The sequence below is a fragment of the Hippocampus zosterae genome, chromosome 7 (genome assembly GCF_025434085.1).
Source record: "Hippocampus zosterae strain Florida chromosome 7, ASM2543408v3, whole genome shotgun sequence".
NCBI classification, from domain to species: domain Eukaryota; kingdom Metazoa; phylum Chordata; class Actinopteri; order Syngnathiformes; family Syngnathidae; genus Hippocampus; species Hippocampus zosterae.
Window position 1 is genome coordinate 2,207,535 of NC_067457.1, and position 22,319 is coordinate 2,229,853.

Sequence of the window (22,319 nt, forward strand, 5' to 3'; positions counted from 1 at the left end):
ATTTGAGTTGATCCCTCCGTTTCTGTATTTATTTTAGAAATGACTCAAAAAATATTGAAATGCATTTTTTTTCAAATACACGTGAAAATAATTACAGTACACATTTGTTTGTGGGTGCCGTTTCGCATCCCCTCCAGTGACGAAAAAAAAAAAAGCTGAAAAAGTGACAAGATGCCAGAGCAACTTGATGTTCTGCCACTCCCACATCGTTCCAAAATCGCATTCCTTCCAGTTTGATAACAGAATTGGGTCATCATTTGCGAAATTGCGCCACAGCAGGCACGCTGACACACGGTGCCAGTGTGGTCAATGGCCTGCCAGCAGCTTTTCCGCTGCCAATGACTTTTATTGGGAGTTAATGGTATTACTTGCGCTCATTACGAGCAGGCGAGTGGGGGCTTCTCGGGATGGAGGCGAGGGGCAACCTAAGTGTGATGGATCCTCCCAAGGTCTGCACAGAAAAAAAACGGACTAACAACATTGGATAGATGCAAAACATCTTCTGTAGGTTAATTAGATGGCTTTCCGTCATTAAGCAAACCGAACATTTGATACCAGGGGTCACTGACCTTTTGGAAACCGAGACGTACTTCTTGGGTATTGATTAATTAATTTGAAGTTGCAACGCACAACGTTAAACATTTTGGACATGTGGTGAGCTAATTTTACAGTTCCTCTCCGGGCTGTCAATCAGCTCGTCAAACAAAGGACAACACACACAAACAAAACGGAGGGTTCATCGCACTTTATTGGGTAACGCCGAAAAGTGATATGGCCTGTCAATAAATGGTCCTGAGCCCAAGTGTGTGTGACTGTACGTGTGTGTAGACAAAACAAAGCGAGCGACGACATGGGCTGTGCATAGTTTTCGGGCTTAGTCGAGTAAATAGATAAAGAGTGCAAAGTGTTCACTGGGCTTTTACTTTTTCCACATTTTGCTTTGCAAGCTGCAAAGAGGAATCTGAATGAGTACTTGTCAGACGTGTCATGGGAGAAACTGGCCAAAGATGCAGTAGGCATGCCAATGAAAACTGTAAGTGATGCTCTGCTATTGTTGGGATATCAATGCACTGATTAGTCCCTTCCTGCATGGCTTTACTATTTCGAGTAGCGTGTCACGAGAAGGCTGGCCATGTTTTATTGCTTTGATGCCATTTATTGTTTTTTTTTTTTTAAACGTTGCGAGAGATGCCACCTTGACAAGAAACGGTCACATAATGTGACCATACGTACAGTATGAGTACAGCAGATAAGGCAAATTGGAAGTGGTGAAATTATCATGTGACGAGACTACCAAAGGCGCATCTGCGCGGTGGTAGTGTCAATCGCGAGAGCAGTGCAACGTAGATCTTCCAAAAAGTGGAACGCCCCGAGAGTTGGAAATAAATTTGGAATCAAAACGACGTCGCGTGCAAAATCTCGTAAGGCCTCAAGGCAGGACAAATTATGGTCCACTCTTAACATTTGACATTATAAGGAGTCCTACAATAAAGCCGCATTATTTTTTTTCCCTACAACTGATTAATTAAGATTTATGTGTTCATTTCTTATGCTATGAAATACTGCAAAATGCCATCGTATAATGAATAGCATGTTGTGTGTGTTAACCATTCAAGCTAAGGATATTTAATCGCAAACAGTGTGGACATATAATATAAAAATAGTCACGGGCATGTATTGTTTGTCCTGTGCAAAAAATGATAAATATTACTGCAGTTTACTGTTTATATATAGCTATCTCAAAGTCATAAATAGCATGTAGCTCACAGGTAATGACTACCTTCAAAACGATGAGAGAAGCTCCGCGTTCCACTTTGGAGGTTCCACTGCATCTGAGATTTGACGGGAAAGTGTCACAATTTTTTTCTAACTAATATCCATTTTTTAATGATTATTATCAGGCACCCATATTGAATACAGGACTGAATGCGTGACACACAAGTCTCCCCGTAGGCACCCTGCAGCCCTATCGAGCTTTCCCAGTTAGCGGTGAGGTAGCCTGACATCGCTTTTGCCCCCCCCCCCCCCCGTGATGCTACATTTCCCACATTTGCGCTACATCAAAAGTAGCCCTGAAGAAAACAAAACGAGACAAGCCGTTATTCCCTACGCCAGCTGTTCATTTTATGGCCGTCGGCGAGGGCGTTTTGAGAGGGGTTGGGAGGGAAGCATTCCCGAGGGTTCCTCTGTCAATTTCTGATAATTATAACAAGTCAAGTACTCTTATTATTATTATTATTATTATTATCCGGTGTCATATTTCAAACAAAATGTCCACCGGCACTAAGCCTCGCTTCTTGCCACTGCTCAGCCGCAGGAAGCCGTCCGTCTCCTCGTTCTTGCCCACGCAGATCTGCGGCAGGAGAATGTGGGGTGGGGGGGGGGGGGGGGGGGAATAATCCAGGATTTGGGAAGGATGGCGAACACGATTATGGGTGATGGGTGATACGAGTGATTTGGACAATGAAATGGCCAAAGAATGGGAATCGGATTGAGAGGAAAGGTGGATGGGGGGGGGGGGGGGCAAACCAGAAACGATGGGATATGCAGGAGGTTAACAACGGGGATGAGGGGTGACGATATGGATAATGGATTGGGAGCGAGACGGGGCAGAAAACAGAAAAAGAATCATTGGGGGAAAATGGTGAGTTTCTCTTTCATGAGTTGGGCTGAATCACAACGCAAATGTGCCATCTTCTGTCACTTCAGCACTTTCACGCATCCATTTGCATACGTTGTCATTAATGCATTCACTCGGTGTGTGGATGTGTGTGTGTGTGGGGGGGGGGGGGGGGGGGGGGATGGGTGCGTGCTCACCTGGGCCTCTTTCACCGTCATCTGGCCTTTGTCTCTGTTGCCGTGGAAACCAGCCATGACCTTCCACACTCGCTCGCCAGGACGCACTCGCTGCACAAAGTTGGCAGGGAAATATCCCACCTTGCTGCGGCTTTTCCCCTGATGATCAAGCACAAAAAGGCACTCTTATACTTTTACAGGGCAATCACCAGACATGACACTTCATGATCATTTTAGAATAACTCGGTGAAGCAGCAAGTGGCTCATTTCGCTACTTTGGGTTCAGCGTAACGGAGAGAGAGGGTTCAGGTTAGTGGCACATATGGTAAACATGTGACTGCATGTTTTACGAAACACAGACAACCCCCCCCCCCCACCGCCCCCCACCTCCCACGCTAACCAGGCATCCTCACCCCCACGCCCATTGAACTTCAAAGGCAACCAGCAGGCTCTCAAGTCTCGCCGCCTCGTTGGACTGGAGGAGGCTTGACTGATTGCACAAGTGCCAGGATGGCGTTTGCTCGCAAAAGGGTAACGGGAGGCAGGAACGAAGATGACGACGTTGCTTCCAAACTCACCTTCCACCAGTCCTCATTGGAGTCATCTGTGACTTTGACACGATCGCCGGGCCTGAAGTATAAACCGAAGAAGCAGCTCGCATTAGCGGAAATATGATCTTGGGTTCAATTAGGGCTGAGTGGTCCATACGTGAAATTCATTAAGTTGATGAGTCAAACAGATTTCTTCTTATTACTATTATTTTTTAAATTAATGCAGTTTCCATAGCTCATGATAGAAAAGGTTTCCCAGAAAAAAATGCAATCAGGCGAATTAGTGACTCGCTAATAAATTGGTTGACTACTTCCTGTCCCGCACGTCACGGAAATGTACCGATGACAATGAAAGAACTGACTGTAGTTCCAAATCGTTGTTCTCCTGAGGCAGGAACTTGTAGAGAGCCACATAGGTGTGCATGGAGTGGACTTCCACACGCTTGGGAGTCTAAAGAAAATCACACACGCATTACGGTACTTGGAGAAAAAGAAGAGAGAAAAGGAGAAGGAGCAAAGGAAAAAAGACAAGGAAGTAAATAGAAGAGGAAAGATAGGAAAGGAAGTGCGAATGCACACCTTTAGGCTGACTCGCTCTTCGGAATCTGCCTTCTCGCTTTCGGGAGGGGTGAGCACTGGACACACACACACACACACACACACACAATGAGGAAGAAGAAGGATGTTTACATTTTGTATGTGTGCATGTATGGACAGAGCGTTTTGAAACAACTTCACCCACTTCCTGGAATGGGTTCCTCTTCGGCGATTGGCTGATTCTCCAGCTTGTCAGGGAACTTCTCAGCCTGTCGAAGCAAATCATTTGTGGCGTTTTCGGCCCGAAATCCTCGACCGACGCGTCTTTTTGCTACGCGTAAGCCAACCGAAAGTCGGCTACCTCGTGGCAGGGCGACTCGGAGATGCTGCCGAAGCTGCAGCGACTCATCTGGGCCAGCGACGTCCCATAGCGCAGCGCTTCGTACACGGGGTCCACCGTGGCGCGGTCCACCTCTGCGAGATAACAAACGATGCAGCGCATTTGACATCTAACACCTGAAACAACGGCGGCGACCTTTCCACCAGACAAAACACCCCCCCTCACTCACTCACCCTGCACATCAGGAGTCTCCCTGACGACGCCCAGCGACTCGGTGGTTAGTAGAGGCGAGCTGAAGTTTCGCTTAAAAGCTCCCGTCTGAAGAGAGACGGCGTGCGGGGGGAAGACGACAGGTGACAGGTAAGGTCTTAAGTGATGGGAGCGTGAAGGGAGGCGGGGGGAAGTGGCGTTGGCACATTTGTGTGCATAGATTAGCAAGCGGCTAGGTGAAATGTTAAAAGAATGCATGCAGCCACGTCTGCTGCCTAAATGGGTTTGCAGAGGCCAACAAATTTAATAATTAAGAATGATAAGTTTGCCTTGGGCCCTGCAATTTAGATCCGACTGGTTTGTTGCCTAGATGGGTTGGCAGAGGGAATCAAGAAATGAAGTAAATGTCCCATCGTGGCTCCAACAACATGTCATGCTAATGCTAGCATGTGACATGTGATGTTGAACCATCAAGGCATGCCGCATGTTGCAATTCAGGCCCGACGTTTCTACCACTGTTCAGTGCACCACTGGGCAATCTGTCAATCACAGACGGTAACATTTCCAGTTCACTCGATGAGAAGGAATCTAACATTTCGGACATTTTGACTGCAATTTACCACGACAACGTCAGACCAACTGGCAGCAAAGTTACAGAGTAGAAGTCACTCAGCCATAAATAGTCGCGCTGTCGTCCCTTAAGGCAAGCAAGGTCACCCCTGAGGATGAGCGCGATTGGACTGACCACAAAAGCCAGCACCAAATCAAAAAGTGTCCTAAGGAGGACAACAACAATAAGGTGCGAATCGTTAACACAGATGCCAGAAGTGTCATGGGTTGGCCAGATGGCTCCAGAGCATCTCCACGGGGGCCTGCAAACACCGCGTCGACGCATTCCACAGGGCTCCTGTCTACATTAGTCTTATTATTTTCGTTTCATGTGTGATCAAGCGCGACTAAAAATCACCACGCGTTCCAAGGACAAACTGCGGAAGATCAAGCGAGACGAGGATCAGTGCGAGATTTATTTAGCGCGAGGAATATGTCTAGAATGCTCGTCAGGAAAGCACAAAGACATTACAAAGGCCTGTTTTCTCACCTTGAAGTCGTTTGGGCTTCTAATAATAGACACATACAGTGAGGTATCAACATTGGGGGGGCTGGACAACTGGCTTACAGGCCGAACGTGTTGTGGAAGGAATGAATAGCAAGCGTCCAGGTGTTCCGTAGTAATTCAAACATCGCAATGGTAATCGTAGAAGAAAGCAAAGTTGGGCGTGCAAGCGCCAACAACTAAGGGCCGACTCATTTGAAAGACAGATTGAAAAAAATTTGAGGTGACGTACATGCAAAATGTCTCTTCCGTGTCCCTGCATGTCATTATTTGAGGCCAGGCTGGGCTCAGCGGGCCTCTTTAATTAAGTTCTTTACATTAAATTAACACTGATGCCACCACAGCAAGAATACACGGCGGCTTTATTGGAGCCTCATATTAAAAAAACGATGACTGTCACACTCCGCTATTGAACACGAGCAGGCACCTGGGTGCTGTCAGCGTTTATTTCTCGGTTTATTTTAGACATTCGATGATGTGCAGCGCCTTAAGTTGCCAAAGGTAAAACAAACAGACTACAAGCAGGAAACTAAATCTCAAATCTCCTTTACGGCTTTCTGCAAGAGAGTCTCACGAGTGAAATGACAAGCGTGTGTCACTACTGCGGTTGCAGAAAAACTTTTATGTGAAATAAAGGTTCCAAAAAATAAAAAAAAAAATTTTTTAACCCAGCCCTGCATAGGATGAATATTTGATCTGTATGTTTCAGGCTGAAGTAGGTCACACTCATGACTAGGTAAGCACATTTCCGAGTGTGCTTCCTCACCGTGAGACTCCCCGGTTATGCGGATGTGCGGCTGATTCCCGAAACGTCTAATCCCCGCTTTGATGAGTGAGCAGCCATCCAAAAGGACAGTGACGACGGCTTGCTTCCGCGCACTCAAAGGCCCCCGAATTTCACACTGAATTAAGCCGGGCCAGCTGTATGGGGGCAGATATTGATTTTGTGGCGGGGAAGCGATGGGCTGCAGCGTCGTGAGAAGACGTGAAAGGTTGGGTGAGAAAAGCCGCTCGATGTCCAACAATTTAAGGTGAACTCATGTATAGTTTTTTTTTTTTTAACCTTTGCCGACGTTTCACACGCTGGTCAGTGTCTTAATCGTCTTTGCGGGGCAGCTTATATTTGCACTGAAAGGGGACTGACTGATCCTCTTTGTACAGGACATCCCACTCCTTGTCAGGCTAAGCCCATTAGCCAGACGCCAAGGCCAACAACTTGAGAAACCATTAAGGCATCCAGATGCTGCCGTGGCGTTCCGCGAGTCAGCGCGCACGCTGCCGCGATTAACCGTGCGAAAATATGCAGCCACTGCCAGGCGGATTACTGTTACCGCAACCAATCTGGTTCGACGGGTCGCAAGGGGAAGTCAAAAACACACATGTATGTTCCCGAGCAATTTACGAAACATGCAAAGCTGACGCTGGAACGCAAAGTTTGGTGTGAAAGTCGATTTTTTCATGGCTTCCCTACCTTGCCATTGCACGGCTGCTGAGACAGCTCCGACGAGCACCACAGGTGAGCCGCGAGTTTGCAGGCTTTGCAACGCAGACCTTGCTTGGAGTTGCCTGCGTGGACATCCACATCGCTTAGTCAATTACATTACCAGAAATCACACCGGTAGACTGACGCGATGGGCCTGAAAGAATGCAGATGATGGCACTGGAGTCAAATTAATCAGTGCTGCTTGTCAAAACACCGCAGTGAGATTTGTGGACTGACAACAAGTACAGCCAATCATCCATGAATCGTTAGCGACCTAAATTGGGAGCGAGAAATGTTGTATATAAGCGGCCATCACCTTGGATCACATGTTTGCATCGCTCGCAGCCGGTCGGCCTGCGGAAGACGTGCTCGTGGAAACTGTGAGTCTTGAGAGGCGCTGCGGGCGGGGCCGCAGACTTGAGCTGAACCTTGGCGCTCAGAGACAGCGAGGGACTGACGGAGGGCGAGCGCGACAACTCGGACAGTGACGGGTTCGGGCTGACGGCCGGCGAGAGAGCGGGCGACCGCTCGTAGGCCAGGGGTGACTCGGACAAGGCGGGCGGCGGCGAAGGAGCGATGATGAGCGTGCAGGGTGGTCGCGAGTCGCCATTGCTCCGCTGGAAGAAGTTGTCCACGCTTTTGCTGCGCATCACAGACTTGAAGGACAGCGAGCGCTTCAGACGCTGCAGCTGAAAGGAACGCGAACACGTTAGCCGTCAAGTAAGAGATGGCGATTTATTGCCTAAATGGGTTGCAGAAGATATCGGAAGAACATTTGCTGATCAAACAACATGCTAATGCTAGAAAGCAATGCATGTTGCTAATGCTAATGCTGGAAAGCAAAGTTTGGAGTCAAACGATTCAGTTCCACAAAACTGGATGAGTTTCTCGCCTCGATGGGTGGCAGGTGAAATCAAAACTGGAAATGCATTACCAATTAAAGAATATTGAATGCTAATGCTACAACGCTCAGTTTGGTGTAGAACTATTTGCAAGTCCTGCAATATACGCTTGACTAGTTAGCTGCCTCGATGGGTTGCAGACTAACTCAAAAGCTGAAAGGTTTCAACAACACCTTACACTAATGCCTGAAAGCCGAGTCCGGTGAGGGCCATTCAATTCAAGCACTGCAATCCAGCCCGGAGATAAATGCTGACTAATGAGTCACGTGCTGCTTCACCAAATCATTTTTATGACAACGGTCGACATAACGACACACATGAGTGCCTTTGAACGAAAGAACAAGACAAGGATGGGATGGAGGGGGATCAAGGACATGAGGACATTTGCCTCAAAAGGCCCATTTTCAAAGAGCGTTCGCTCCCAGTCGGGCTTTTTTCTCTCCTTCCATCTCCATCACCCTTGCCCGCCAACCCCTCCCGACTTCCTGACTTCACAAATTTGCCACCCCTTGCGAGCGGACACCAATCGATAGGCCTTTTAAAAATGCACTTTTGATTGGGTTCATTGAGCGGGCCCGCCCGTCTTGGCACCGGACGCAGCGAGTTTATCCGCAACACTGCCTCTTTTCATCTCGTCACGGCCACAGAAAAGGACGCTGACGAGGTGAACACTTATTTAGCCGTCTTGGTGAAGCAGCATGTGGCTCGAGCGCTCAAGAATGTCTTTGCATTTGCTCCAACCAACGATTTTAAGTTTAAAATCCTGGCATGGAATTTTACCAGCGACTATCTGCCGCATATGATGAGATAATCTCGAGGTGAAGCAGCATGTGGCTCATATACCCAATGTTGGTTGTTTTGTGGCATTTAATGAAACACTGAGCATTGTGCAGCGTTGTGTAAAAATTCCAATCGATATATCTCGGGACACAGCGGCTCTTCTTCCTTTTCTCGGCGTGCAGACGGCAATTAGTGTGAGCGATGAAGATCTGCCTCGGTTGACCCAGTTTTTGCCGGTGCCGTCGCGTGGAAAAAAAGACACAAAACACTTTCTTGTTCTTATAAAGACAATAAATGGCACAAAACATACTCCTGAAGGCAAAACTAAACAACCAATCAAATCTTAAGTTATGCCCTTATCCTCAGCGGAAAAAGTGCTTCGCTCATGCTGGCGTTTGTATTTTTTAATAACACTACTTTTTTTTTAAAGACCAGAACAGCCGCTGCACGTCACATCGAGGGAGTTCGCGGAAAGTGCAGCGCTTGAATTTCAAGTCTCTGAAACTCCTCAGGAGGATAAGAGAGCAAAAGAGCAAGGAAGCAGTCACAAAGCTGCCACGTGAGCAAGCCTTCTTGCTGCACTCGGGCCACTGCTGCCGCTTGATCAGCTGCAGTCAGCTTATTTTGTGCGAGCGAGCAGGAGGCTACTTGTCGCTGTTGACTGCATTAGCGTATTAAAATGAAAGTGCTCAAGTAGTGGCGGTACCGAATGAAGCGACATTATACTCACTTGTTTGGAAATCCACAAAATCGGAAAGAAAAAAAATGTGTGCGTTCATTTCCTTGATTGCACCATGCCGTTTAAATGTGTTCATGAGGTAAATTTTTCATGCATGCCCATGCAAAAGCTCTGCGGTTTGCAAAGGTCGTTTGCGCGCCGATCCGGGCCCTGGTGGCTGGTTGGAGTCACGCCTAACGAGGTCACCCGTGATTTAACACGGGACTAATCACTTTGCACGGTGTGAATCGACGAGAGTGGACCTGGTATGAAACTATGCGTGGCAGATTACAAAGCCCCCGCTGTGACGCAACGTCCCACCTACTCGCATGCAAACGCAGAGCAGACTGAATGAGCAAAGTAGAGCAACGGCAGGCAATTTGTGCTTCGTGTACACCTGATCGGAAAGTGATCCCCAAGGTGGGGTCGATGATGTACATTCCCAAACGCAATGTAGATGTTCATTAAAATAACAAAAATTATAGTTACTGTATCTGCAGGCTATTGCAAGGGATCCATGAGAAAAATTTCCATTGCTGTGATCGCAGCTTACCTTTCTCCCCCTCTTTGCCTTCCCACGAGAGTTCTCGCACACACCCACTACTCAATCATTAATTTATCCCAGAATTCTTCACAACAGCCTATTTATAGAAGCCTCGGGCAAAGACCAGTCCCTGTGCTCATTTTTCCCCCCTCAAACAGGCTGAAGAACAGGGAAGGATCTTGTCGCAAAAGAGCACATGAATAAAAACAAGGTGGATGCTAGATTTTGGGAGGGGCATTATTTCTACAGTAGGTTGCTTTCTAGTATTCTAACTAAAATAGCAGCAGTATTGTTCTTGCAAGAATTTGATAGCATTCCATACAAAAGTGCACCGAACCAAATGGATTTTTTTATGTAATGATTTCAAAAGGCAGATTTTGTTTCAAATCACAACAAGCTTTTTTTTAAGTACCGGTACCTTGAGCTTTTATATAGTATCGCTATGGTGACCGAGTAGCGTTAGCACGATGCAGAGGTTTCGGAGAACACGTCCAGTCGGCCCGTTTGTTGTGAATTACGAGCTCAGGCCAGACACGGCAAACTTCTGCTGTGGGATTGAACCATAAATTCAACGGCCACCTTACGCACACTGTGTCGTCTCGAGGCAAGCACCAAACAACAAGGTCACTCGCCAGGATCATTGTGATTTGTTGCGTGTCTTTGACAATGACTTGTTGAAGGCTGTCGGCCTCGTTTTCCAGATACAGCACACAATCACACACTTAACGTATCAGCCGCAAGACCATGCAAATGTGCATTTTTTTTGGCTTTCTTTCGAGCATAGGCACTCAGCAAATAAATAAAACAGAAATAATGTAATTTATTAATTTTTTCTGTGCCACCAAATAACAAATGACCAGGGACTGGTACCGATCCGCGTCCCGAGGGTTGGGGACCACTGATTTACAACACTTAACTAACCATTGAAACATATTTTGGGTTGGAAAATGAGTTAAAATCGCCAATACTTTCTTGACAACGTAAAGTTCACTGGGCGCCTAATTAGGAACAGATGCCCATAAGCTCCAACAGAAACAAATGGGCAAGGGGGCGGGGGGGGTGCAGGTGTGGTTTTACCTTGGACTCTGCTTGGCTGGGCACAGTAGCCGGTGCTCTCTGGAGGTCCCGCCGCTGTGGCTCATTCTCCTTCTCGCTCATTTCCGTCATGACGACTGGAATTTACAACCCTCAGTCTTTCTTAGTCGAACGGGAGAGAAGATTGGCGAAAAAATGAGGCGAGAAATGACCTGCACATGGCCAGGAGTCGTCCAAGTTTGGCGCCTTTCCCTCGGCCCAAGCTCCTCATTCGAACGACATATCCCGTCAAAAGTGTCACAGTTGTTGACTTGAATGTCAAGGCGTGAATATAACGTGTCTGCTTACGCGTTTGAAGTCCAATTCGATAGCCGGGAACTTAGTATGGACGCCGGCTGGCTTCTTTCTCTCACAGGTCATCCACTTTGCCGCTCCACTCTTCGACTGAAAACTACAAGCGCGCTCTGTGACGTTTGATTTCCTAGTGACGCAGCGCCTACCTCGTTTATGATTGGTCAAAAAATTCCCGAGGAAGGCCCATACGGAAGATGTGAACCGGAAGGTCCTTTGTCAGCCTCTGATACAATGACGCCCCCTAGTGTACAAGTGGCAGAGCCAGAGTAGAGCAAAAGGTGCTCTTCTCAAAACCAGCTCTCCTTGACTTTGCTGCTGCTGTCAATAAACACAAAGAGAGGTAGTTAAGACATTTTCACAAGTTCAAATCTTTATTGAACATGTAGGAATCAGGACCGTATCCCCATCCCCTCTTATTAAAATCTAAAGTAAGCTTTAACACAAAAAGGTATAGCGAGACTAATGTCAATTTCTCAGAAAATGACACCTTTCCTCATTAAAGAGACAACCAGAGAGTCTATTCAAACTAGATTGCTAACCAAAACAGCTGCAACTATCCTGGCCTGCGGAAATATGTACAAACTTCCCAAAATAGTGACTGGTGTTTTTCTTCTACTTAACTTCAGACTAAAAGATGATGGGATTTGTATGACAGTGTAGACAATACTGAGTCTGCCATCCTAATCCCAAGCAAAATGGCACGTTCAAAATCACACGTAAAATATGTTCTCTTTTCAACTCATGGTCCGAATATGAATAAATAAAGTTCTATGGGGTTAAAAAGTGTAAATAATAAAAGTACATCATATGGAAACCTCCAACATGAAATTACACATTGCATCTTGTACTGTTTATCCCAAAATAGAGACCTTTGTGTGTTTCCTTTTGTGAATAATAAAAATTATATATTTACAAACTGTGATATTAAAGGTTGCCAGTGAGCGCAGAGTCCATGAGGTCGTCATCTTCGTTCCTCATGTACATGGGACTGGATCGCGAAGGCCGCTCAGAGGCAAGCATGGACAAGGAGGACTCCGAGGCCGAGATGGGCGAACGGGACCAGCTGTCCGCCTTCATCGGGTGCGACGACGGTCCACCTGACATGGACTTCTTCTTCTCTTTGTCCCGTTCCCTCTCGCGCTCCCGCTTCTTCTTCTCCTTTTTATGCTTCTTGTGCTTCTCGCCGGAGCCCAGCGGGACAGCGCTCATATAGTCCTGTTGGGCAGGAAGCGGTCGCGGCGTCTGGTCGTCGTCAGAGCTCGGGCTGTTCTGGTGGGACTTCTCGGCCACCGAGCTGCTGCCCGACTCGCTCTCGCTGTCGTGGTTGAGAGGCGTGTGGCCAGGCGAGCGGCTGTGGCTCGGGGATGAGCGGTCGTGCTTGGGCGTGGAGCCGCTGAACAGGGGCGAGGCCTTCAGGCTGCTGATCTGCGGCCTCATGGAGTCGCCGGGGCCTTCGCCGCCTTTCTGCAGGGTGACTTTCGCCTTGATGCTGGGTGAGCCTCCATCAGGCTTGCTGATGATGATCTTGGCTAAACCAGACCCGCTCACCCCTCCTGTTTTGGGGTCCATCAGCTTTTTATCCCCGCTCGCCCCCGCTGAAACGGACACTTTTGCCTTTCCTTCTTTATCAGACCTCTCACGCTTGTAGTCCCCGCTTTGGGAAGATGCGGCGTGCTTGGCGGTGACCATGCTTGAAGGCGGGGTATTGACAGGAACGTTGCCGGCCGGGGCCCCGGGACCAGGCGGGCCCCCGGGCGGTCCAACTTCAGAACCGTCCTCACCCACGCCGCCCACGCTTTTCAATTTGTCAATAACCGCCGTGAGGGACGGTTTCTTGTTTCGACTGGGGGACTTTCCTTTGGCGTTTGGGTTGTTGGCGTTGTTCTGGCCGGCTCCCCCACTGCCGCCGCCACCCCCACCTCCGCTACTCCCGCCGCCGCTACTTCCACCGCTCCCTCCGCTATACTGAGAGCCCCCAGAAAAGCCCATGGAAGCGGAAGAAGTAGAGGAGCTGGAGGACGAGGATGTGGAAGTCGAGGGGGTCCCGCTCATCGGCTTCTGGGAGCTCAGACCTCCCCCGGAGGAAGACTTGGATCCTCCGGAGCTGCCAGCTCCTGAGCCCATTGGGGATTTGGCCTTTGAGGAAGGCGGGGTTCCCGGTACCTGGGACTGCTGTATTTTCATGGGCGAAGACAGCTTTTCACCAGATGTGCTGGAGCGAGAGTGAGAAGGGGAGATGTTGGGCTTGATGCTTGGATTCATAAGCGATCCGGGAGGCTTACCGCCTTGAGTTTTTATCTTGTTACCAGTGCCGAGTCCACTTCCACTGCTTCCAGCACCAGAGAGTCCATGTTTTGTGATTGGAGACGACCCCGGTTTGGCAACACCCACCCCCTGAGAAGAAGCCTTAGAGTGGGAGGGTCCAGTGTTGATCCCCGTACCACTCGCCGACTTCGAGCTGCTGCCTTGCGCCATGGAGGCTTCCTTGGATTTGATCTTCCCAGAAGAAGAATGGGAATGGTGGCTTTTGCTGCCGCCAGTGCCCCCGGTTCCTCCCGTCCCGCTCGAGGCCGAGCTGCTGGACGTGTAGCCGCTATGGGAGGAGGTTTTCCCACCGGTTATCGTGCCTTTGGGGATCTGAATTGTAATCTTGGGAATGGGAGGCGTGGCGCCACCAGGTGGCGTCTGTGAGCATCCTGAACTTCCAGGAGATTTGGAGCCTCCTCCGCTCAAGCTCCCCCCGGAGCCAGAGCCGCCACTGGGAGGCGTGTACGGCCGTCCGCCTGAACTGTGAGAGGGCGACTTCCCATCTGGGTCCAGCTTTTTTCGTTTGGGCTGCTTCTCTTTGGATTTGCCCTCGCTGGAGGGAGTCCTGCTACGTTTCACCTGTTTGCCCTCGGTGGACAGGCTTCCCATTCCCGAGCCACTGCTTCCGCTGCCGGCATTGTCATCCTTTTGCCGCATCAGGCTCTGTTGTTTGACTTTGGACTCTGCGCTTTTGAAATCGACGCATGCCGGCCCCAACCCCATCATGAGGGGGCTCTGCGAGCCTCCGAAATGAGTTTCTCCCAAATCCGGAGCTTGCCCGAGAAGCGGTTTGCCAGTGCCGCTGTTGCCGCCGAAAAACATTCCCATATCAAAGGAGTCTTTCAGCGAGGGCTCCGGGGTGTTTTGCCTGTGCGGTGTGGGATTCTGGGGCGTACCTGACGGAGTATTCTGCTGACTGCTCCCGCCAAAGCCCTTGACCAGATCCATGTCTCCGTCAGCGCTCGGTGAACTGTCTTCAAAGCAGTTCTGGGAGATGCCGTGGCCCGAGTTCAGCAGGTCAGGGTTGAAGTCAGTCGCATCTGTGAAGAAATTGGTAGAGGATGAATCACTGGTAGGTGTGGCCGCAGCCTCGGCAATCAAGTCGGCAGCGTCGGTGAAGGGGTTCTCGTTGCTGTTGGTGTTGAAAATGTCTGCCGAGTCAAACACGGCGCTGCCCTGTCCGGAGCTGGAGGAATCCCGAATAGGGGTCCCCAGCGGGCCCGCGTCGTCACCACCCCCACCCATTGGATGCTGGCCTCCGCTGCCGGCCTTTCCGGTTTGCTCTGGCAAATCTGACAGAATTTCCGTGATATCCGGTCCGATGCTGTCAGAACTCGAAAGGCGCACCATGCGGGGCGGCACGGCGCCCGCCGGGGGCTGGGCCTGGATGTGACTTGGCGGATAAGGCATGCTGGGGCCAGAGGGCGGGGTTCCGCATTGGCTCGGGGCCGGAGTGATGCTGTGGGGGGTGTCCAAGCCGTCGCCCGGCAGATTCACGTCAAAGATGGAGTTCTGAGACGCATCGACGTCCATTGAGAGAAGCTCGCGGTGGAAATCGTCCTCATGCGAGACCGCGTGGTGCTGATGGTGCGACATGGAAGTCGCCTGTTGAGATTTCAGGCCCAAACCACCTACGGCTGCTGCGCCTGCACCAGGAGTCCCGGGCAACAACCCCCCCTTTTCTGGGACTCGTGGCCGCTTTTTCTTGCCTTTCACACCTCCTCCGGGGCAAGTGGCCCCCCCCATGCTATCAGTACGAGGTGATCCGGAGGATGAATTCTGTCGCTCGAGCGGACTGGAACCGTACAGGGCGGCAAAGTCTTGCGAAGGGTTGTCTTTCAACAAGTTCATAAGCATGGGATGATTCTTGGTGTTACTAGCGGGCGATGACGTCGGCGGCGGAGTCTGGTGAGGCGGCGGCGCGTTCTGCGAGCTGGGACTTGAACCGACGCTTCCCGTTATCTGCAGAAGGCTCGTCAGGATTGGATTCTGCGTCACTTTGCTGAAGTCTTCCGCATGGCCTTGACCCTGCTGCTGCTGCTGCTGTTGCTGCTGCTGTTGTTGTTGTTGAACCTGCTGTTGTTGGCCGGCTTGAGTTTGGCACTCGGCTACTTGTTTTTCATTGCGAGACATCCCGAACAGTGAAGTGATCGACCCGGTAAAATTAGGCCCGCCGGGTGGTCCTCCTCCAGTGGGGGTGCTGCCGCCAGTGAGTCCCAAGAGCCCCATCGGATTTGTCGCATCTCCGCCTGCCATGTTGTAGGCGGGACTGCCGGAGGGCGGCGGATTATTTTTCACCATGGTCTCCACCGTCTGCGCAATCAAAGACAGGGCCGGAGTGTCTGCCTGGATGGTCTCCGCTTTCCTCCGGATGGCCCGCATTGTCACAGGAATGGACATGCACCTGAGACAAGAGGAAGAACACAGAGGCCGGTTCATTCGAAGATGAGGTGTATTTATAATTCATGGAATTTTATTGAACCAGTTATTCAGTGAAACATATATCCAATAGTTTATTTTGCAAATATTGTTTGATGTGCAGTACAATATAGTATACTGACTCAATTATTAAATGAGATAAATTTATTAAAAAATACGAACATTTGAATTATCAGGAAGAATTATTTAAATGAATACAAAGACTACAAGACTTGTAATAATGCAAATGCTTGCCAATTCCTGAACTAAAATATTGGCAATGGTACCAAAACAAGCTTTTTTTTTAATGTAGCAAACACACTTACCTCTGGACCACTTTGGTAATGAAGTCATCGGTGCAGATCAGCGCGTCAGACAGTCCTTTATATAGTTTGCAGGACACCTGCCTGGAGTCCAGCACGTCCATCACAACTGGAAAAAAAAAAAGATGCATTGAAACATCGTCAAGACTGCTGTCGGTAGGTGTGGCCTGCTCAATCATCTTTTATTATGAGATAACAGGAGGTGCAATGCTCAACTCAAGGGGAGATATGAGCAAGAAGAAAGTAGGTAGGGGAAATAGGCAAGTCTTCTGTTAAATTGTGTGAGAACGAGAGCTTACCGCAGACTAACGATTCATTGACGGGATGCTGGAACGAGACGCTGAAGCTCGAGTCGGTCAGGGGGCAGACCTCAAACTGCAGCAAGCCGACGCTGTCTGAAGGCCGAATTAAGAATAAAAGCGAATGAATCTGCATTCCTGGCTGAGCGATTGTGGTTAAAATTACACAACCCGTCCCCCCCAAAAAATTGCCGGCTACCTTCTTTGATGTACGTCCGCTTCACACAGCTAGCAATCAAGGTGTTGTAGGCTGCCTGGTGCCGAATGATGTCCAGCAGGAGGGGCACCTGAGCCGGGTGGCGAAAGGGGATTTTGCTCACCAGGGCACCTTGCAAGGAATGACCGTCCTGCACCGGAGCGTCACCGTTCAAGAAGTAGCAGTGCTGCTGGTCTGGCAGCACCTGTTGGAGCGCAGAGAAAATCGATTGAGTTTTTTTTTCCCTATGACTGATTCAAATCGATTTCCTGTCCCCTTCCGGTGATTCAATTCAAGTTAAAAAATTGCCCAGCCTTACGTCCGACAATATGTGTCTGGTTGCATACTATAAGCGCGCTTACCGAGTAGAAGTGCATGTTGTGTGAGGGCGGCAGGGTGGCCGCCCCCTCCTCCGGGGACTGAAGTTGACTCTGGACAATCAGCTGGTAGAGCGCAGACAAGCTTGGGGTGCTTTCAAACACAGGGATAGCTGTGAAACACACAATTAATCCAATTGTCCATGAAACGGCGATTTGGTGCTTGAGTTGCCTCAGAAACAACGGTATAATTTCTCAACAATTCACCTGTAGCGTTGCCCAGTCTGTGGATGAAGGACTGGGAGAACGGCATGGGCCGATTCATCTTGAGGAAAAAACAAGCCGGCAGGTCCACGCAGTTGGAGTTGGTCACCGTGGAAAAAGAAGGTGTTCTGAAACAAATCCAAAATGAACCACTCATTGAAATTAAAACTGATTCTATTTTGTAACGGTATATCAATTACCCCTTGTTGTCCACGGGGTGCGATCCAGTGATGAGCGGCGCAATGGGGAGCTTGTAGGTGTTGGCCGTTCCCTCGATGGTGACGGAAACGCTCACGCCCAGCGAGCGTGCGACTGTTGTACGCAGTCAGTTTTTCATTCGTTAAAAAATACAAAGCAAAGCTCAAAAGCAGCCGACTGCAAACATCCTCCAGTGGCTTTTACCGTTGCCGTCCGTCAGGTTGACGTGCACGCCCATTCCCTCCTCGAAAATGTCATACGGCGACACGTAGCACTGGAGGGTGACAAGATGGCCGCCGCTCCTGGCTGTCAGCAGGCCCACGTTGCCGAGCAGGATCGTCTCGACGGCGTTGGCGTTGGTCGCCAGCCTACAGGCGGACAGAGGGGTGAGAACAATTTTTTTAAAAAATGAAATAACTCGACGAGAGTAAGTCGCAACTGGTTGATCCATCGATTTTATCACAGTTTGAGGAGACGCTTAGTACTGGGAAGCAAAAGATGCATCAAAGAATAAACTTTTATTTGTTTTAGCTGTAACAAAGCGCTTTACAAAACAGTTAACATAAAGTAAAAACAACTCCAACCCTTTCGCTTAGCTATCCAATTGAGGCAGGAAAACTGACCGAAACATGTGCATCATCTTGGTGAGATCCAGCTCCAGGGACTGCAAGGCAATATACATCTTTGTTTTCAGTTTACTGCAAGGCAAAAAAAAAAAAAAAAAGATAATCAAAATGGATGACGACACTGGGAGAGTTAAAAAATAAAATAAAGAAAGAGACATTTCAAAACGCACTTGTCTCCAGGCAGTTTATACAGGTCAACCAGTCCCTTAAGATGCTTGGAAAACTCCTCAAAGTTCTTCTCCCTTGTTCGAAAAAACATGGACGAAATTAGCATATCCGTTCAATGATAACGGTGGCAAATTATAAGCTCACCTTAGATGTTGAATCAACTCAGGGCAGCTCTGTTGAAAAACAAAAACGTTCATTTTGATCTGACAGCATCTTCAAGAACGTTTAAGTGTTGGGATCAGCCTTACCGTGGGGTTTTCGCCCTGATGAGCCACTTTGACGTCCACAAGCTGGCCAGCGCCGTCTAGTTGCACCTCCACGTAAAACATATCCGAAGTGATGTAGCACTCGGTTCCGGACGGGCTCAGATGGGAGCCCAGCCTGGCAAAGTAAAGAGCACAAACCATTGGAATACATTTCCTGTATCTTCACGGGAAGTGTGCACACTCACATGTTTTGTCTCGCTATGGACTCGAGACGATCTGTCATGGAAGGCAAAGATGAAACTGAAAAACAGAGGGAAAGAGAATCAGTTAATATTGTTGGCCCTGAGGCCCAACCAGACAAACGTACTTTTGGTCCCCAGAAGCAAATGTTAATGGAGCCTTTGTGGAAATATGGCTACAGATTGTTCAGGAAATTTTTAATAAATTGAAAGAAGCCAAAACCAAAACTGAACGTTGAAATGCGACGACGGTCCGTTCTGGTTTTCAAAGCTGCTTTGAAAAGGTGTCGGTCTCACCCTTAAGTGCCCTCTGAAGGGTTTCCAAACAGGTGAGTAGCAGCTGGTGACTGGCGGCGTTCATCATCCCGCGTTTCTCCTACAGAGCAAGCAAGACAAGGTCGTCCATGTTTTTGTCGTTGTAAATGCAGTTCCTGCACACTTGTGGGGGAAACTGCTGCTCAGTAAAATAACTCACAAGTTGAGGCACTTGTAAGTTAAGAACACTTAATGTAAAGAGTGTGCCTCACCATGGCTTGACGCACCACCTTGCTGGTCTCCTGCCACGGGCGGGCCGCGTTGTGTTTAGCATGAAGCCTCTCCAGCAAAGCAACCATGCGACTCTGCTTCTCCGATTCTGGAAAACAAACATGGCGCTTTAACTTTTGGACAGGCAATTTGACCATGTTAGCGCCAGCAAACTGAACAATTTTCTTCTTTCGATTGGCTGGCTTCCCTCACCTGTACATAGGAAAAGAGCTGTCAACAGACAAATTCACCAATTAAGCCAAACTTGACTGCTCATTTTAAGATGTGAAATAAATGACCATTTGTTCATTTATTACTATCAATTGTGTTTACATAACGGAAACACTTATTTTACCATTACAGTATTATGTAAAGAGAATATTAAACTGTAACAAGTAGGGTCGCCATTTTAATTAATTGCGTTCATTTTCCCAATTGAAATACCTTATTGCACAGCACTATATTAAGTACATGATTTAAATTATGTAGCATCTCAAATTCTTTTCCTGGACTAACTGTACATGACTGCAACCCGAAATAACTCCCATGCTCATAAAATAAATTAATGAAATGCTTTGTTAACGCAACACATGCACATTTGGATAACTCCATTTATGAACTGCAAGTTTTGGAAGCCGATGACTATGTACAGTACTAGAACGTTACAACCAAAACAAAGAAGAATATTATCCAACAGACCTCGGTGGGAGAGTGTCCGTGTAGGAAAAAGACTGTAAATGTAGTTACTGTATTGCTTCCACCTATCCGCACACGAATAAAAAATGAATACAAATACTTTCCTGAGGCTAAATCGTGTGCTAACGTCATGTTAGCCTCTGTTCGCGAGCTTAGCCAGACTAACCAAAGGGGCATGGCAGAGTGTAGGGGGTTGTGGGGGGGAGGGCGACAGTAAATCACGCTCACCGGTCACCTCTTCGGTTTTCACTCGCTCCCCGTGAGGCTGAACCCCTGCCGGCGGAAGCGGGACCGAAAGTTCCGTGGCAGGACTGCGCTGCATCAGGACTGCAGGCACCGCCGCCATTGTGTCCACTTCGCTATTCATCGCCGATCCCGCCTCCTTCCCCCAACAGCTTCCGGACCTGTGCCGGCTTCCGTACTTTACAGTAATGCTCATACCAAACGCGCAAACAATATTGACGGACGTCGTCGCTTTTTGGGATGCACTCTAATATTAGTTATCCCATGTAGAAGAAAAAATGTTGTAGGCCTTTATGTGGTAATGCATATAAATTGTTTTTGCAATCTTTAGTCCCTAGCCTAAATTATAAGGGAATTAAATGCAAGTAAAACTGAAAACTAAAACTTTTAGATCCAGTAAAATTTGATTTTAGTACACCAAAACAAATGTGCTGGAGCAAAAAATTGGAAGGGTGGCTACAGACTGTTCCTGCTCCTTTTAATCCCGAGCGCCAAACGCAACTCAAATTTAAAGTGGAAACGTGCGCCAGGCGGCGCCCGATTGCCACAAACCAGCCGTCCCTGTTTGGTGCGGGTTTCTCTCCAGCGTGACCCCTGAAGCATCTCATTCATCGACCCGTGGTGATGAGTGCCGCCTTTTTACAATGACTTTTTTTTTTGACAGGGAGGTAATTAAGCAAGTGGATGAGACGACGTGGGAAGGGGCGCACCTGAGCCCAGTTGAGCAGCTGAGCCTGTGCCAGGCGACGTGCTCACGACTCTCCGGGGACGCTTTTGCCACCACCCATTAGGACCTGCCCGTCAGACGACGCACCGTGCCGTCAGTAAGCACAAGCTTATTTGAAACCAACCCTCCCTTGAAACCTAAACCCCTGCTGCAAAACCCAATTTGAAACCATGATTTGACTCGAGAAATAGGCAGGTGGCATCAGGTCATACCTGTCTTAGTTCAAGGTTGCCAAGACCAGAAACCAATATGCAAGATTTGCTTGAAACCCAGTCCAGAAACCCCAACCCAGTTTTGAAATCCTAATTTGCAACCCTAACGGAACCTGTGAGCCCATGGGCATTTCGTGAAGCCATCTTCACACACCTCAGCCGAGAGGACCCCCGTGCTTGCAGTCAACAGCCACCAGGGGGAAAAGGAGGCTCTCTTTTGTAATTGATGTGCCCCAACAGAGCTGCAATTGGCACAGGAAAGACGCAGCGACGAGTACTGGTGCCAACACAAGGGGACTGGGAGGCCTACGGAGGGCTGAAGGCGTGCCCATCAATCAGACTCTAGTTCCCCTTAGTGTGCCAACCAAGGGGGGGTGGGGAGGGGCGGGCACGTGCCCGGGCCCCAACGCCCTCCTCTCAGTGCCAAGGGATGAGGGGTGGCACACGGATGGAGACTGGCACCAGCCTGGACTAATCCGCCGGGTGCAACAGCGCCACCGGGACTTAGTCGAGTTCAACTGCCGACGCTGGTCCGCATCCAAGTTCATTTTTGGATGCCATTCCCACAGTTTGAGATTTGAAGCTCAGGCGTTTATTTGGTACAGTGGCCAAGTCTTGATGCCCTGTTTTGAAACCTGCTTGAATCCTATGTCTTAAAATCCAAACTTGAGACAGTCTTTTGTGCAGGCGTCACCAACTCCGGTCCTTGATGCCCCCATTAGGTCACGGGGGCCCTCAAGGACTGGAGCTGGTAACCCCTGCTTGAAACTTTTATTTGAAAGGCCAACTTAATGCCCTAACTCTAGCTTGAAACCCTAAACTTAGCCCCCTGATTTGAACCGCTAACCTTCTCTTGAAAGCTTTGTGCCTGACATATGAAGCAGAATGACGACATCAGCAGATATTAAGAGCAGGCATCAGTCATTGTGGTTTTTTTTAAAGCTTTTTGAATGTGCTTCTTTCTCTCTCCATAAAAGTTGGATATCAGCGA

At 48.8% G+C, this 22,319-nt stretch overlaps 3 protein-coding genes and 1 long non-coding RNA gene across 7 annotated transcripts in view; 2 read left to right on the plus strand and 2 right to left on the minus strand.

Annotated features, from left to right (window-relative positions):
* The window catches only part of LOC127604074 (uncharacterized), a 140,516-nt gene that overhangs the window by 85,846 nt on the left and 32,351 nt on the right, over positions 1-22,319 (plus strand). The gene's annotated exons all lie outside the window — the stretch shown is intronic.
* Positions 1-22,319, plus strand: part of aldh18a1 (aldehyde dehydrogenase 18 family, member A1) — a 140,164-nt gene that overhangs the window by 84,841 nt on the left and 33,004 nt on the right. The window lies entirely within an intron of this gene.
* On the minus strand, positions 731-11,464 carry LOC127604044 (SH3 and cysteine-rich domain-containing protein 2-like). Of its 2 annotated transcripts, XM_052070861.1 has the most exons (12): positions 11,223-11,464; positions 11,053-11,147; positions 7,348-7,720; positions 7,020-7,114; positions 4,458-4,542; positions 4,246-4,358; positions 4,090-4,153; positions 3,927-3,982; positions 3,710-3,798; positions 3,375-3,426; positions 2,818-2,955; positions 731-2,353 (listed from the first exon to the last, which is right to left on the minus strand). In XM_052070861.1, the coding sequence occupies exons 2-12, from the start codon at positions 11,140-11,142 to the stop codon at positions 2,255-2,257; spliced, it is 1,254 nt and encodes a 417-aa protein (XP_051926821.1). In that variant the 5' UTR covers positions 11,143-11,147; positions 11,223-11,464; the 3' UTR covers positions 731-2,254. The 2 variants fall into 2 exon arrangements, with proteins under 2 accessions (XP_051926821.1, XP_051926820.1); XM_052070860.1 differs by having other exon boundaries at positions 11,053-11,464.
* On the minus strand, positions 11,713-20,542 carry med1 (mediator complex subunit 1). Its single transcript, XM_052070770.1, has 16 exons — positions 20,375-20,542; positions 19,453-19,559; positions 19,223-19,301; positions 18,932-18,986; positions 18,729-18,861; positions 18,625-18,653; positions 18,483-18,554; positions 18,310-18,384; positions 17,891-18,054; positions 17,689-17,800; positions 17,492-17,616; positions 17,270-17,397; positions 16,911-17,112; positions 16,712-16,807; positions 16,416-16,521; positions 11,713-16,075 (listed from the first exon to the last, which is right to left on the minus strand). Exons 1-16 carry the CDS (start codon positions 20,511-20,513, stop codon positions 12,289-12,291), a joined length of 5,409 nt encoding a protein of 1,802 aa, XP_051926730.1. The 5' UTR covers positions 20,514-20,542; the 3' UTR covers positions 11,713-12,288.

Bases quoted from the DNA above. Each gene is read 5' to 3' on its own strand.
- med1 (XM_052070770.1), bottom strand. From the start codon at position 20,513: ATGAATAGCGAAGTGGACACAATGGCGGCGGTGCCTGCAGTCCTGATG. The intron at 19,302-19,452 runs GTGAGGCACACT...CTTGCTCTGTAG, and splicing joins AGGTGGTGCGTCAAGCCATG to GAGAAACGCGGGATGATGAA. The intron at 16,522-16,711 runs GTAAGCTCTCGT...TTTTTTTTCCAG, and splicing joins CAATGAATCGTTAGTCTGCG to TTGTGATGGACGTGCTGGAC.
- LOC127604044 (XM_052070861.1), bottom strand. From the start codon at position 11,142: ATGACGGAAATGAGCGAGAAGGAGAATGAGCCACAGCGGCGGGACCTC. The intron at 4,359-4,457 runs GTGAGTGAGTGA...GTTATCTCGCAG, and splicing joins GGAGACTCCTGATGTGCAGG to AGGTGGACCGCGCCACGGTG. The intron at 3,983-4,089 runs GTGGGTGAAGTT...GTGTGTGTCCAG, and splicing joins AGAGGAACCCATTCCAGGAA to TGCTCACCCCTCCCGAAAGC.